The 13,290-nt window shown below is 40.8% G+C and overlaps 1 protein-coding gene across 10 annotated transcripts in view; it reads left to right on the top strand.

The window, feature by feature from the left end:
- The window catches only part of TNS3 (tensin 3), a 350,809-nt gene that overhangs the window by 219,724 nt on the left and 117,795 nt on the right, over nt 1–13,290 (top strand). For all 10 annotated transcript variants that reach the window (XM_039523944.1, XM_039523943.1, XM_039523948.1 and 7 more), the window contains one exon: nt 1,007–1,111. In XM_039523944.1, the coding sequence (XP_039379878.1) occupies nt 1,007–1,111 (105 nt within the window). The remainder of the gene's footprint in view (nt 1–1,006; nt 1,112–13,290) is intronic.

Raw genomic sequence — 13,290 nt, 5'->3', positions numbered from 1 at the left:
GCATTTTACAAATATTAATTAAATGCCCCTTGGAATGCCACTGTAGTGTAGGTACATAAGGATTGTCCTCCCCTATTCCAGGTGGGAAACTGAGGTAGCAAGTTGACTTGCTTATTGTCATAGATTAAGTCAGCGTAAGAGCCCAGATTGAAGTCAGGAGTTCTTGATGCTCCTGTCTTGTGTTCATGACACTGGACCACAGCTAAATCCCTCATTGCTATAATTTTCAAATGTTAAGGGTGAAACAAACGTGTGAGTTAACTCCTTGGTTACTGCTGAAAATTCCATATATGTCTGGCAGAGCACACTTTCGGTGAGGCCAAATGCACCAGGCAAATCTTTCATTCCACTGATTTCAGTGTAATGTTAGTGTACGGGAATAGCAGCACATATGCTATCCTGGAGAAAAACAGCCAAAAGTTTTTAAGACTGAGAAGTCAACTTTGCCTTTGAGCTGTTACCTTGTTTTCATTGGAGCACTGTTGTCATTTACATACACCATTTGTATTTAATAAAACTACTAAATAAACTTTCTCTGATATCAGAATGATAGTGACCCCAACAATAAACATGACCTTACATCGTTTCTTCTTTGCGCAATAGTTGAACTGCTAACTGACAGTGGAGATGCTTGTGGTATTCTGAGACGTCATTTCAGCTTTGGTCATACATGGCTACCGAATGTTGCATACTCTCTCATTCAGGAGGGTGGGGTGTGTGTGTGTGGATGTGCTATTAAGGAAGGGCTACTCTATAGTCAGAGGCTCCAGTTCAACTTTCTGTTTGTTCCTACTGTATTGAAACATTAATATAATCTTAGTTTCCATAGTCCATTTCAGTGTGGCTGTTGATCTGTCTTTCCCTGTCATTTCTTCCCACACTTCTGAAGATGGGGTTAATGCATTCACTAAAGCAGCACATTGTCAGTGATGGATGTATGTGTAGATACAGATGAAAGCAGGACTACTCCTCCACTTTGTCTCTGACCAAGACTTTACTTTTTCAGGATGCGAACACCTGAAGAATGACCACGGAGTGATAGTTGACTACAATACCTCAGATCCACTGATCCGCTGGGATTCCTATGAAAACATGAGCCCTGATGGTGAAGGTGAGGAGAGCAAGCTTGTCCCCAGGCTTCTATCATAACAGACCAATATTAAACTGTTAGCAACTATAAAATACTTACTAAGGGGAGGAAGTAGATCTCCCTTACATGAACCAGTGTAATTATACCATTGAGGGAGTTGTTGACTGTTATATCCCTCTCTATCTAGCCACAGTGGCAGCGTGGCTTTAGAGGGAAGAAAGATCTAATGGTTATAGAAGTGGATAGGATTCTTGCTTTGTGAGGAGTGGCACATTTGGGTGTGAGAGAGCTAGTTGGTATGAATTAGATGCTGGGTAGATGTGGGCTAGAAAGGGTTTTTGTATTAATTGTTGTATAGAAGTACTACTCACCTGCTAGGCCTGGGGGTGGCAGGGTTGCTGTTGACTCAGTTTCCCTCTCTTGAGCTCCCTAATACTTTCAACATAGGCTTTCATGTGTTGAGAAACACCCCTTCTTGGGGTCAAAGTTCACAAAGAACCACACAAACTCCCACCCAGCCTTCAAGCTGGCCTACAACTCTTGGTACATCTCTGAGGGCTTGTCTACACTACCCGCCGGATCGGCGGGCAGTGATAGATCCAGTGGAGGTCGATTTATCGCGTCTAGTATAGACGCGATAAATCAACCGCTGAGTGCTCTCCCGTCAACTCTGGTACTCCACCAGAATGAGAAGTGCAAGCAGAGTCGACGGGAGAGCATCAGCTGTCGATTTACCACAGTGAAGACACTGCGGTAAGTAGATCTAAGTATGTTGACTTCAGCTACACTATTCACGTAGCTGAAGTTGCGTATCTTCGATTGACCCCACGCGGTAGTGTAGACGAGCCCTTAGTCCTGTCCCTGCTGAGGCTTTCCTCTAGCAGACTTGATCTCCACACCCCAGCTTTCCTAGCTGGCTCCTGCTATCTGTAGGCTTTTGGTTTAATTTTCATCCCAAAAGGCCTGATTTCGCCACATGATCTGCCTGTCATGTGAAAGTGCTCATTTTTAATAATCTGAGTGTGTCACAATTGGATCTATCTCCCCTTTTAAGATCAAGTCTGCTAGAGGAAAGCCTCAAGATGTAGTGACTATAGGTATATATCGAGATTGAAAGTGCCAAAACTTTCAATCTCGATATATACCTATAGTCACTACATCTTGTGGCAAATTCACAGATTTCAGTTAAAGCACTAATGCTACATTGCCTGTAACTCTGCAGAAGATGTGCAAGACTATAAAGCAAGGGGTGCCCAAGTCAATGGAATACAGACAGGCATTTCCCTTGGTACAATTATGTCTTTAAATTGCCAGTCACCCTCTATTCCATAAGTTATCCTTCCTTCCTTCCTATTGGTATTGACAGTGAAGTGTGGTCTGGGTGAAAGTAGTGTAAAAGCAGCCATCATAGTCTCGTTCCCGTTTGCATGGTTCCCTGACATTGCCTCAGTACATGGCAAAAGAAGTAATTGTTCTTGATTTGTGTATTTCTCATGTGAAAGCTCAGAATGTCACATCTGCATGTGCACACACACAAGCCTGACTCTGTTGCAAGTAAAAACATGAGGGGAGCAGATAAGGCCTGAATGAATGCCAACATTTCTGTTTTCACAAAGCTCCCAGAAGAAACAAGGAAGGAGTAAAGTTAGAGCACTATCAGCCATGATCTGATTCAGCTTGCATCTTTTTTTAATCCTTAAGAATCAGTATTGAGTATAGATTGAGAGAAGCGTGTGTGTGTGTGTGTGTGTGTGTGTGTGTGTGTGTGTGTATGGAGGGGTAAGAGAGATGAGGGGATACAAGAAACTTCAGTTTTCTATACCACAACAGAGTTGCACAAGGGCACCTCATGATAGTAAGAACTGTTGACTGCTGCTTTCCCATGGGGAACAAGCCAGCAAAAAGGTTGAAAGGCTGAAGCGAGGCCATCGCCTCCCCCTCTCCTCTGTATGGTTCCACCAAGCAGGGTGAGTGGAGGCACTGCAGGCAGCCATCTGCTTCATGAGAATGGATGAAGCACACTGTGTGTGTACATGCACGCGCATACTCCACTTGTGTGCAATGAGCAGCATCAGAAAAGATTGTGCTTTAGCTGAGGCAAAATCTCCTCTTTGGGTGGTCCAGCACTATGTTGCTCCCTACATCAGGCCATAGTATAAATGCCATGACCTAGCCCCAAGCAAGCAGTTGAACTGATTCTGTAAATGACTTTCAGTGTTGCGATCAATAAATAAAAACTCATTCATTCCATTATACTGCTAGAGATACCTATACAGGAAGTTACAGAAAAGCAAAGAAACATTGGAGGGGAAGTAGTTCTGATGTAAAGTGTATGATACTCATGTCTATATAAGCCTTGTGGGTGGGATATGATCAAGTGGAATAGAATCTGACGTCATGCTATTTGCTGCTGTTAGAAATGCCTTCCACTACTGAATATATTTAGTGTGTAATATGTACTTAAGAGACTTAGGAAGAGTTCTGCTGCTTTTGTGACAGCAGCTTTCTTTAAAGTCTCTTACATCTGATGTGGTTACAGGTAGCTTTCTTCAGCTAAATTCTTCAATTCAAACTGTTTAGGGCATGGGCTTTTGCCTGCACACATAATTCCCATTGAAATCAACAGGCGCAACGTACGTGGCTAGATGGCAGTAGATGACCTATATATAGTATGCACACTAATGCCTCCTTGCTTTTTTGTGCATATTAAGAACTGGGGAGTAATGAATTATGATATCAAACCTGCATGGCCATTCACAGATACCGCAAGCTTCGTGAAACTGACAGACTTCGTAACTTTTCAGGTTGCCTTTTAAAAAAAAATGAATAATTTGAGATTGAAAGAGACGCGTTTTGTGCTTGTTGACACTTTATGCACAGAGGGATTGCACTCCATAGCACCGTATTGTGACTGAAGGTACAAAACTAAGAAAGAGGTGATAAAAAGGAAAACCCGGTATGGTAAAATGGTACCCAGTTTTTCTGAATCTCCCATATTGGTTTGAAATAGCTAGATGCAGGGAGCTCACGACCTGTTGCAGAGAGAGAATTGCCTCCTAAGTGTTCCTGACCTCCTGGGTGATTAGCAGGGATTCAAGAAATCTGTTTGCCATGTAAAAACGCAGAAAAATGCAGAATTTGCATTTTTCCAGAGACTCTTTTACATGCTGTGAACAAATGAAAACACATACAGTAGGCCGTTGTTTATCTGACCCTCCATTATCCAGCTCTCCGTATTAACCAAACCAGCAGCCACCTGTGGCTGACAGCATCTGGGGTTTGGACAATCAGCCCTGGGTGGCTGGGGCTCAGGCAGTCAGCCCTGAGAGGCCGGTGGGTCAATTAATATGGAGAGCCGGAGAATAGATGCTCAGATAAATGGGGTTCTACTGTATATCAATAAATCATTGTGTTCAACTGATACCTATGAGTGGAGGGATAGATCAGTGGTTTGAGCATTGACCCACTAAACCCAGGGTTGTGAGTTCAATTGAGGGGGCTATTTGGGGCTGTTGTTTAGGATTGGTCCTGCTTTGAGCAGGGGGTTGGACTAGATGACCTCCTGAGGTCCCTTCCAACCCTGCTATTCTATATTTTGACTAGGGAAACTAGCATTTCATTTTAATTGTGGAAAAACTCAGATTTTTATGGGTTTTTTTTAATCAGAGAATTTTCAAGGGGTTTTTACAGAAAACTAGTATCCCTGGTGATTAGTGGAACAGTGTTTACATATGTCTACAATAGGAGTCGTCTGCAGACAGCTAGTTCCCCATGGCTGTAGTTCCCTTTCCTTTCTCCTTAAAGGTCTAGAATTTTTAGGTAGTTGGGGAAGGAAAAAGTGATTGAAAAAACATTGTGAATTTCTTCATCTAAGAGCCCCCAATGAGCAACTTTATATGCTATATCATGTTAACACACTTCCTCCCTAATGGATATACTATTTTAGAAACAGCTTCCTCGTCCCTGATTTTGAGTCAGAATCACATTCCCCCATAACTGGGCAGTACCTTTCCTTGGAGTCTTCTACTATAATGGTTCAAAATATGTGACTGAGAACAGTATTTGGGACTGTAATTCTTGAAGTTGTTTGTGCTGTCGTTAGACTGGTAGAGATGGTATCATCTACTGTAAGTTCCCCATTTTGTTCCTGTGGTCTCTACAGCGTTGGGTGATTATCTTTTCAAACCACATTTGTTAGAGGAGGAAGGGACCAGCAATGATGATATTGTTAATCATGATTGCTGTTTTTCAGTTTGAGGACAGCAGCATAGTACAGTAGAGATACTGTTTGTAGATAGCAGTGAGATGCCCAAAATGTACTCATTTCCAGAAAAGAGAGCAAAATGTCTATGACAGGTTTGCTACTGTACATTGTATAATACCCACCAGATTGTAGTGTATTCCATTACCTCTGGTTATTTTAATGTTCCCACTCCAGGTGAGTACCATGGCAATTCAGTAACTTGCTCCTTCTCAGGCATCTTTTGCAGTTTACTTATCAGTGTTACCCTCATCCACTCTTTCTCTTCTGATTCCTAAGACTTGTTAAACCCACTTGTGTCTTCTCTCATGCTTAGAGTGCTCTTTAGGGAAAGGGACCATCTTTTATGCTGTGTTTAAACAGTGCATAGCACAATGGGGCCCGAATGGAGCTTGTAGATGCTACTATAATAGAAGATAATAATATTATAATTAATAATAACAACAAACCATGATTTGGGATTCCTGGACTGTCACCCAGCTTTTTGCCCCTTGAAGCCTGCTCTGCAGATTCTTTAGTTCTCGTCTGTCTCCACAACAGCTGTTCTTACAAAAGCAATTTGGGAAATGGTAAGTATTTTCAGCTAAAAAGAAATACACTTTTCTTTCTTTCAAAAACCATTAATGGAAACGTGTCATGCTTTTGAAAAATATTAACCTCCACTTTTTTCAGTTTTTCATCAAAAATCAGTGAGGAAAATCGTGTTATGAAAAAGGCCATTTTCCATTTTTAAAAAGTTTAGACAGATTATTATATTATTTATTTTTTCAACTCTTTATAGTATGCAGGATTATTATATGACACAATATGCATCAGTGCTAACCAGGAGCGTCCAACTTATGCACTGCAAAGGAGCAAATGTTTCTCTTGCTAGTGAATGTAGATAACTCTGAGGACAGCCTGGCTGTCAGTTACATATTAGGGTTGTTCCGGAGTGTGCTTTAGTTTGAACAGAGTGACAGTCATTCTTGGTTGTATGCTGAGATTGTTCCAGGGATAGAATCACTACAACAAGTTGTGAATGATCAGGTCTGTCATCCGAAGAAGACTGCATGATGCACAGCAAGAGTGCCCAGTACGCTACCTGCACACACACTGTTTAGTTTAGTAGGCAGCAACGCTAGATAGAAAAAAACCATCATGCCCAGCATCAAAGATCATAATAATGGGTCAAATTAATGCCTGGTACAACTTGGTTGAAAGTGGACTTACAGAAGGGATGAATTTAGTCCATTCTTGTTAAATATTTTATCACTTTTAGTGTTTCATTTATTTAGTAACCTCTAAATCCCTCCACAAGCTGACAGTTAGCTAGCAAAAACCTGTGGGAGAGAAAGAACACACATTTACACTGTAAATTATCTTAAAATGACATTTGAAAATGCAAGTGTTTCAGCTGATCTGCAGTGTTAGAATCCCTTAAATGTTTTTCCATCTGATCCCCATTGTTTGCTTCATAGTAAGTGAACTGTGATGTTTGCCAGCGGTGCCTGAAAATTGGGGAAAGTCTGGCTCACAAAAGAAGTGGCTTGGGAGGCAAAGGGATGTGTATATTCAAGCCAAACTCCTGTAGGGCACAATTAGTCCAAATTGCCATATCTATCCCAAGAATAGTCAAATAGTCAAATATTTAGAAATAGCCAAAAAGTTTACAAACTTGCTTGTTACTTCCTTTTCTTTTTTCTGAAGAAAAACATCTGAGAAGTGTTTCCAGGTAAGCAATAACTGGCTTTCTGGAATGCACCCATGTGACATGATTTGATGGGGGTGTTTGACTTTTATTTGAAATTTTTTCTCCTGTTCAACCCAAAGTAAATAGCTGCTGAATGGGGAGCTGCCCTCTCTCGTAGTTAAACACTTGTTTTCCCAGAGGGCCCCTTCAGTATTGCAAAACTCAAGGGCTGAGACAAAACTGCTTGGCTTTGGTGCCTCGAAAGGAATGCAAATGCCTACCAACAAAAACAGTGGGGTCGGTGCCATTTCTGGTAAGTGAAACTGAAGTATAAATTGGTCATGATCAAATGAACTCCAACTTTGATTCTTGAACTATATACCAAGTTGTTTAAAAGACAGAGAGCGAGAGATTTGGCAGGCAAGAAAAAAAAAGTTTATTTACCTTTGAAAAATGATGTACTACAACAATTCCCCTCCATCCCTGTTTGGCAATGATAATAGAAACACGGAATGATTGGATTTATCAAACAAAACACTGCCAATGTGGAGCAGTGTCTTTATATCTGCCTTCATTTGTGCCTCTTTCAGAGGAGACTTTTCTCTTCTAGTGTCATGTGTGGATTTTTTTTATTATTATTATGATTGAACAGGAGATTATCATTAAGTTGAAGATAAGTAAATGGAAGTTGGTTTATTTTGGTCTTCAGTAATGTTGAATATGAAGATATGGTTAAGTGTCTTATTTCCACATGTGTTGTGATGGGCAGACTTTGATCCCCATTTCCCCTTCCCCCTTCAACAGTGTCCATCCGTATAATGATAGAAACTTGTGGCTTAAATACGCCTGACACTGTTGTGTATCTATGCATTGTGGAAAGTGTACAAGTTCAGGCTGGCGTATCTTAGATTTGTATTTGGATAGTTAGACTGAGATTGTTCCAGTCTGTAATCTGCATGTTCCTTGTGATGACTCTCCTTAGAAAAAGAAAGGTTAGTCTCATGGCTCTGTCACAGACATACTGTATCACCCTGGGCCAAGTCAATTAGAGCCAGATTTTTAAGTGCTTAGCACCCACAACTGGGGCCAGATTTTCAGAACTCCTGAACTCCTAATGCTTTTGGCTTGATTTTCAAATGGGTACAATAACATTTTCTGTCTTCTTCCCTTTGTCTGTTTGTCTATTTAGATTATTAAGTTTGTCTATTACCATGCATACCTTTTACACTTAGCACAATGAGACCCTGATCTTGGTTGGGGCATCTAATTGCTGTCCGACTTAACAATTTATCAGGAAGAGGAAAACTACAAGTGGAGAATTAAAAAAAAGAATTAAAAGATAATGAATAAGAAAAAATAATGCTTTTGGAATACCTTTTATGAGTAGAAATACATGGATTCAGCACTACTATGGAAAAAAAAAGTTGTTTGGTTTTAAAAGCATTTGTTTGCTTTGGATTTTTTCCCCCACCCCTAAGTCACCAATTGAAATCAGTCCCTGGCTGGTAATAGGCAAAAGATGTTGTTTTCCAAACGGTGTATTCACACCTTCTCCACACCCGCAGAGGAATGTTTTCATTAACTAGAGCTAGGCAAAATTTTTCAGCTAAAACCTTGTAGGTGAAAAATGCAGAATCAGCAACACTGAACCATTTAACAAATTTGTGTCTGTTTTGCTGAATTGTTCATTTTAAAAAAAAACCAAAATGTCAAAACATTTTGTTTCAGTCTTTCCTAAATGAAATGTTTTGATTTTTTTTCTTGTGGTTTGAAACAACTTTTCATTTAGAAATTTCCTGCAATTTTATTAAACAGTTAAAAAAAATGTTGAAAATGTAACCATTACATGGGACCCACCATGTTTAGTTTTTCCTTTTCGGTTAGCTGAAAATGTGGTAAAAGTTTGGTTTTGTTTTGACCCCAACCATTTTTTTTAATTGCCAGCAAACAGAAAAATCTGTTATTCGTTACTTTTAACAGCATCAATTTAGAGATCGATGTCCACATTAACATCTCCCACCTAGGGACAGGAGAATGCCATAGAGCAGGGATAGGCAACCTATGGCACGTGTGCCAAAGATGGCATGCAAGCTGATTTTCAGTGGCACTCACGCTGCCCGGGTTCTGGCCACAGATCCAGGGGGCTCTGCATTTTAATTTAATTTTAAATGAAGCTTCTTAAACATTTTAAAAACCTTATTTACTTTACATACAACAATCGTTTAGTTATATATTATAGACTTATAGAAAGAGACCTTCTAAAACCGTTAAAATGTATGACTGGCACACGAAACCTTAAATTAGAATGAATAAATGAAGACTCGGCACCCCACTTCTGAAAGGCTGCCGACCCCTGCCAAAGAGAGAGGCTCTTCTTTATCCCATTACATTAAAAACAGTGGGGGCCAAACTCTCCGGAGCGACCCCCGTGCAGCTTCCATGGGGTTCTTGGAGGGAGAGGCAATGATATGTGCCTTTTCCCCATTAGGAGCTATCTGAGCAGCTTTCCCGCTGCTTGTTGTTTGTTGTGGAAGTGGACAGAACAATCCAACCTAGGTTTGCTTCAGCAGAATATTTAAAACCAAGTAGAAGGAGCAACCGAGTTGAATAGATGCTTGATTGTGCCATATACTTTGGACACACTGCTCAACAGCAGATCACTTGCATAACAGTATTACTGCTGTAACAGTGCCAGATCTTGAACATGTAAGTATGGATTGTGCAGATTAAAACGGTCTTGTGGGTGCTTGATCTTTGGCACCAAAACTTTGGTTTTCTATAAATTTCAAAGAAATGGTGGGGAAAGGCCAAGGAAGAGAAGTAATCAGCTCGTTTCATTTTCTCTCTTTCTCCATCCCTCTCTGAATGTATGCACTGTGCTCTCCTTTGCATACTGCTTCTTAGTGTGCTCACCACTTCTAGAAGTGGTGCTGGTGGGAAGAAAGAATATCCTCAATCATGAGGGAATGTCAACAAGAGAAACTGGTTACAACACTTCTTAGATGAAATTACATGACAATCCCAGAAACACTAGTACACGCAGGGTTAAAATTAGGGAAGGTTTAAACAGTTAGTTTAAAAAAATACTCCACAAAATCAGAACACATCTGGCCCAAATGTCTTTATCCCAACTAACTGAATCTTTAAGGGATAAGCTCGGTTTGACTGAGTATCCCTATTTTAGAGCTACTACTGCCCAGTCCCCATCACAAACCAGCCTTGCTATTTATGTTTTCCATTGTGCTCATTTCCCCTCATCTCTGTCCATCTCCATAACTCCCAAAGAGCCTTCCCAACTTTTGATCTCACTATAGGGCTTTGACTAGTTTCTTCACTGAGCCCCAAGCTGCGACTCCATTTATATTGTTATGGCGGGAGTCCCCAGGTGGTGCTGTTAGACATAGAATTACACATTCTTTTCTCTTAGTGTGCAAGAAGGTTTTGATGGTTGGCAGGACATGCTGAGGAATTAGTTTTGGGTTTCTTGTGCTTAACTGCAGGGGAGAAGGGAGCTGTTGGGGTTGTAGAAGTTTGCTGTCTGTCTTGGACACTGATTAGTGTCCATTCTTGAGGCACAGCCTCTCCCTGGGATCTGGGCACTGATGCTGGCTGAGATTGCTGGAAGACTAGATTGCCCTGCATGCGTTTTGGCGATCTCATTTCAGGACTGTGAATGAAGCAGGTTCCATATCACTGATTTCTCTTCTCCTGGGAAACCAATCTAAAAATCCCAGGACATCTGCTACTGCACAGCAGAGGGGCAATACTAGTGTAAAAACAGGACCATGGTGTCATCAGTGGGGTCAACAATATTTTCCATGTTTGCATGTTTCCATCCTTGCAAGTGATGTGTAATGCAGTTACCTCTGACTGGCAAACCTCAGATCATGTGAGATTTATAACAGAGCAACCTGCCCACTTGATCCCAGCAGAGAAACAATATGAAGAACTCTTAAATATTCTTTTATACACAAAAGGTACAAGGCCTTACAAACAGATATATTTTTTTTAAAAAAAGGAAAATTGCATAACAGTTTGGGCCTACAACTATCCTGATAGTGTCCTGTCTAATAAATAGAATTGTGAATCTGAGTTCAGTTATTTTTCATCTTTAACAAAGTGACTCACACATGGCCCAATTGCACCGCGGAATGGAAACACAGGAAGCAGGCACTAAGAAATAGAAGGCTCTTCTTGAAAGGCTGTCTGTGGCAAGCGTCTACTCCCAGCACCAATTCTCTTTAGAGAACTGTAGAAAGTAATAAAGATTTTTTCCCACTTCACTTGCATGAATTTACTAAGCCCTGCTAATAATAGAGTAGGATATATTAATAACCCTCCTGAGTGCCACAACTCAGACTTCAGTGTCTTATTTTTTAAGACAGACCCATTACTAGATAATTAGTCCTGCCACGAGTGCAGGGGACTGGACTAGATGACCTCTCGAAGTCCCTTCCAGTTCTATGATTCTATGATTACACTGGACAGTCTATACAGAATACATCCTAGAGATACATGAATGCCTCATATTAACACTCTATGTTACAACCATTTCTAGGATTAAGGATTATTTAAAGTAAACACCTGTAGAGCATCAGATTTTAAGGTCCTTATAGCTATCCACAGTGGAAAAATGTCCATATTAATACTATTAGCCCTATCTGCAGCCTTTGGGCTAATCAACCATGGGATACTGTTTGTTTGTCAATGAGGCCTTGCTTTGGCAAGTGGAATGGCACTAAACTGAGTCCATTCAATTGTCATGGATAAATCCAAAAGGGTCATCATGGGCTCCTCCACCTTCACCCTCACTCCAACAGCTCTCACTTGTGGAGTCCTAAATGTGCTCCATCCTGTTTGGGAGCTGATGAAAAGCTCTTTGAAGTCAATGGAAAGACTCCTATTGATTTCAGTGGGCTTTGGACGAGGCCATTAATGAATCTACTTAACCACCATGAGAGATCATGAGATGGTACTGGCTTCAGTTCTAACAATTTGCTTATGATACCTAGCTCCTCATGTTGTTTTCATCAAACACAGACAATGCAGTCCCTTAGACATGCTTGTGCCCCCCACAAAGCAACCTGTTCAAGTTCAGTCTGGCTTAAACAGAGGTGATGCTGCCTTGTCACCTCCAATAAGAAGAGGGAAGTACTTTGTAGATCTGGCAAGAACTCTGACCTCCACTCTCATTGTAGGCATCTTCTCTGTGGTTGCCAAGGCAACATGCAGTCTTGGGGTTCTCCTGGGTTATTTGCTGTTTCCAGACACCCAAACAGCAGCAATTGTTAGAAATATCTTTTGGCTGGTTAGGGACTGCACCCTTTCCTGGTAGACACTTGCCCACTGAGATCCATGCGTTCATCATTTGATCCTACTGATAGAATAAAGTAATGCATTTTAGCTGCGATGCCTATGGAATCTTCAGATGGTCCAGTGCATAGCAGCCCACCTATTAGGTATTGCAGACAAACTAGAGCATGTCACACTAGTTCTTCATACTCTTTATTGGTTCCCCAGCCTATTTCAGATCATCTTCAAGGTCCTATTAATTTCGAAGGTTTGTCCCTCACTCTGGTATCCATCTTGATTTTTTTTCCCCTAACATGGGACACTCCATGTGGCAGAACACAGAGTAAAATATTCAGGACCTTGCAGCTGAGTGTTCTTGGTGATAGAAACATGAGTCCCACACTTGTGTTCCTAAATCACTTTTGAAAATCTCACACAATGACCATAAGCCCCCAGGTTAAATATTTAATCAGTGTAGTACCCGTTTGTATTCCAGAAGATGTATTCAAGCAAATTGAGAACATCTTCAAGGATTTTCTATAGGATGGTAATGCCATCTTTGAATACATTTTCACACTTCACACTCAAAAGAAAGACTAAGCTTATGAAATTGCCCTTTTGTATACCAATTAGCCTTGAACTGTACATTTGTATGAGCAGCAGCATCATGTTGTCTGTGTGGGTTTAGTTCCTTCCATTGCTTCACGATTATAATTATAACTAATATTGCAATCAGTCTAAATGTCTAACGAGAGAGGCACCAAGCACCCAATCAAAGATGAAGATGCTGCTGTAGCAACCATGGGAAAAAAAATGCATTCCTAATCTTGGTATTAGGAATAAACAACAGCCAGATTTGTGGGGGTATTTCCAGAGATTGGCTTTGCTTTTGAAACAGACAAAAGGAAGAGGCTGAAATGAATTCATGATTTCACAGTACATTTAATAGTTGGATGCTTTGCCTAGTGCATTACC

The sequence above is a fragment of the Mauremys reevesii genome, linkage group 2, assembly GCF_016161935.1.
Source record: "Mauremys reevesii isolate NIE-2019 linkage group 2, ASM1616193v1, whole genome shotgun sequence".
NCBI lineage: Eukaryota > Metazoa > Chordata > Testudines > Geoemydidae > Mauremys > Mauremys reevesii.
Note: the sequence above shows the minus strand (reverse complement) of the source record. Positions and strands in the feature narration are given on the sequence as shown.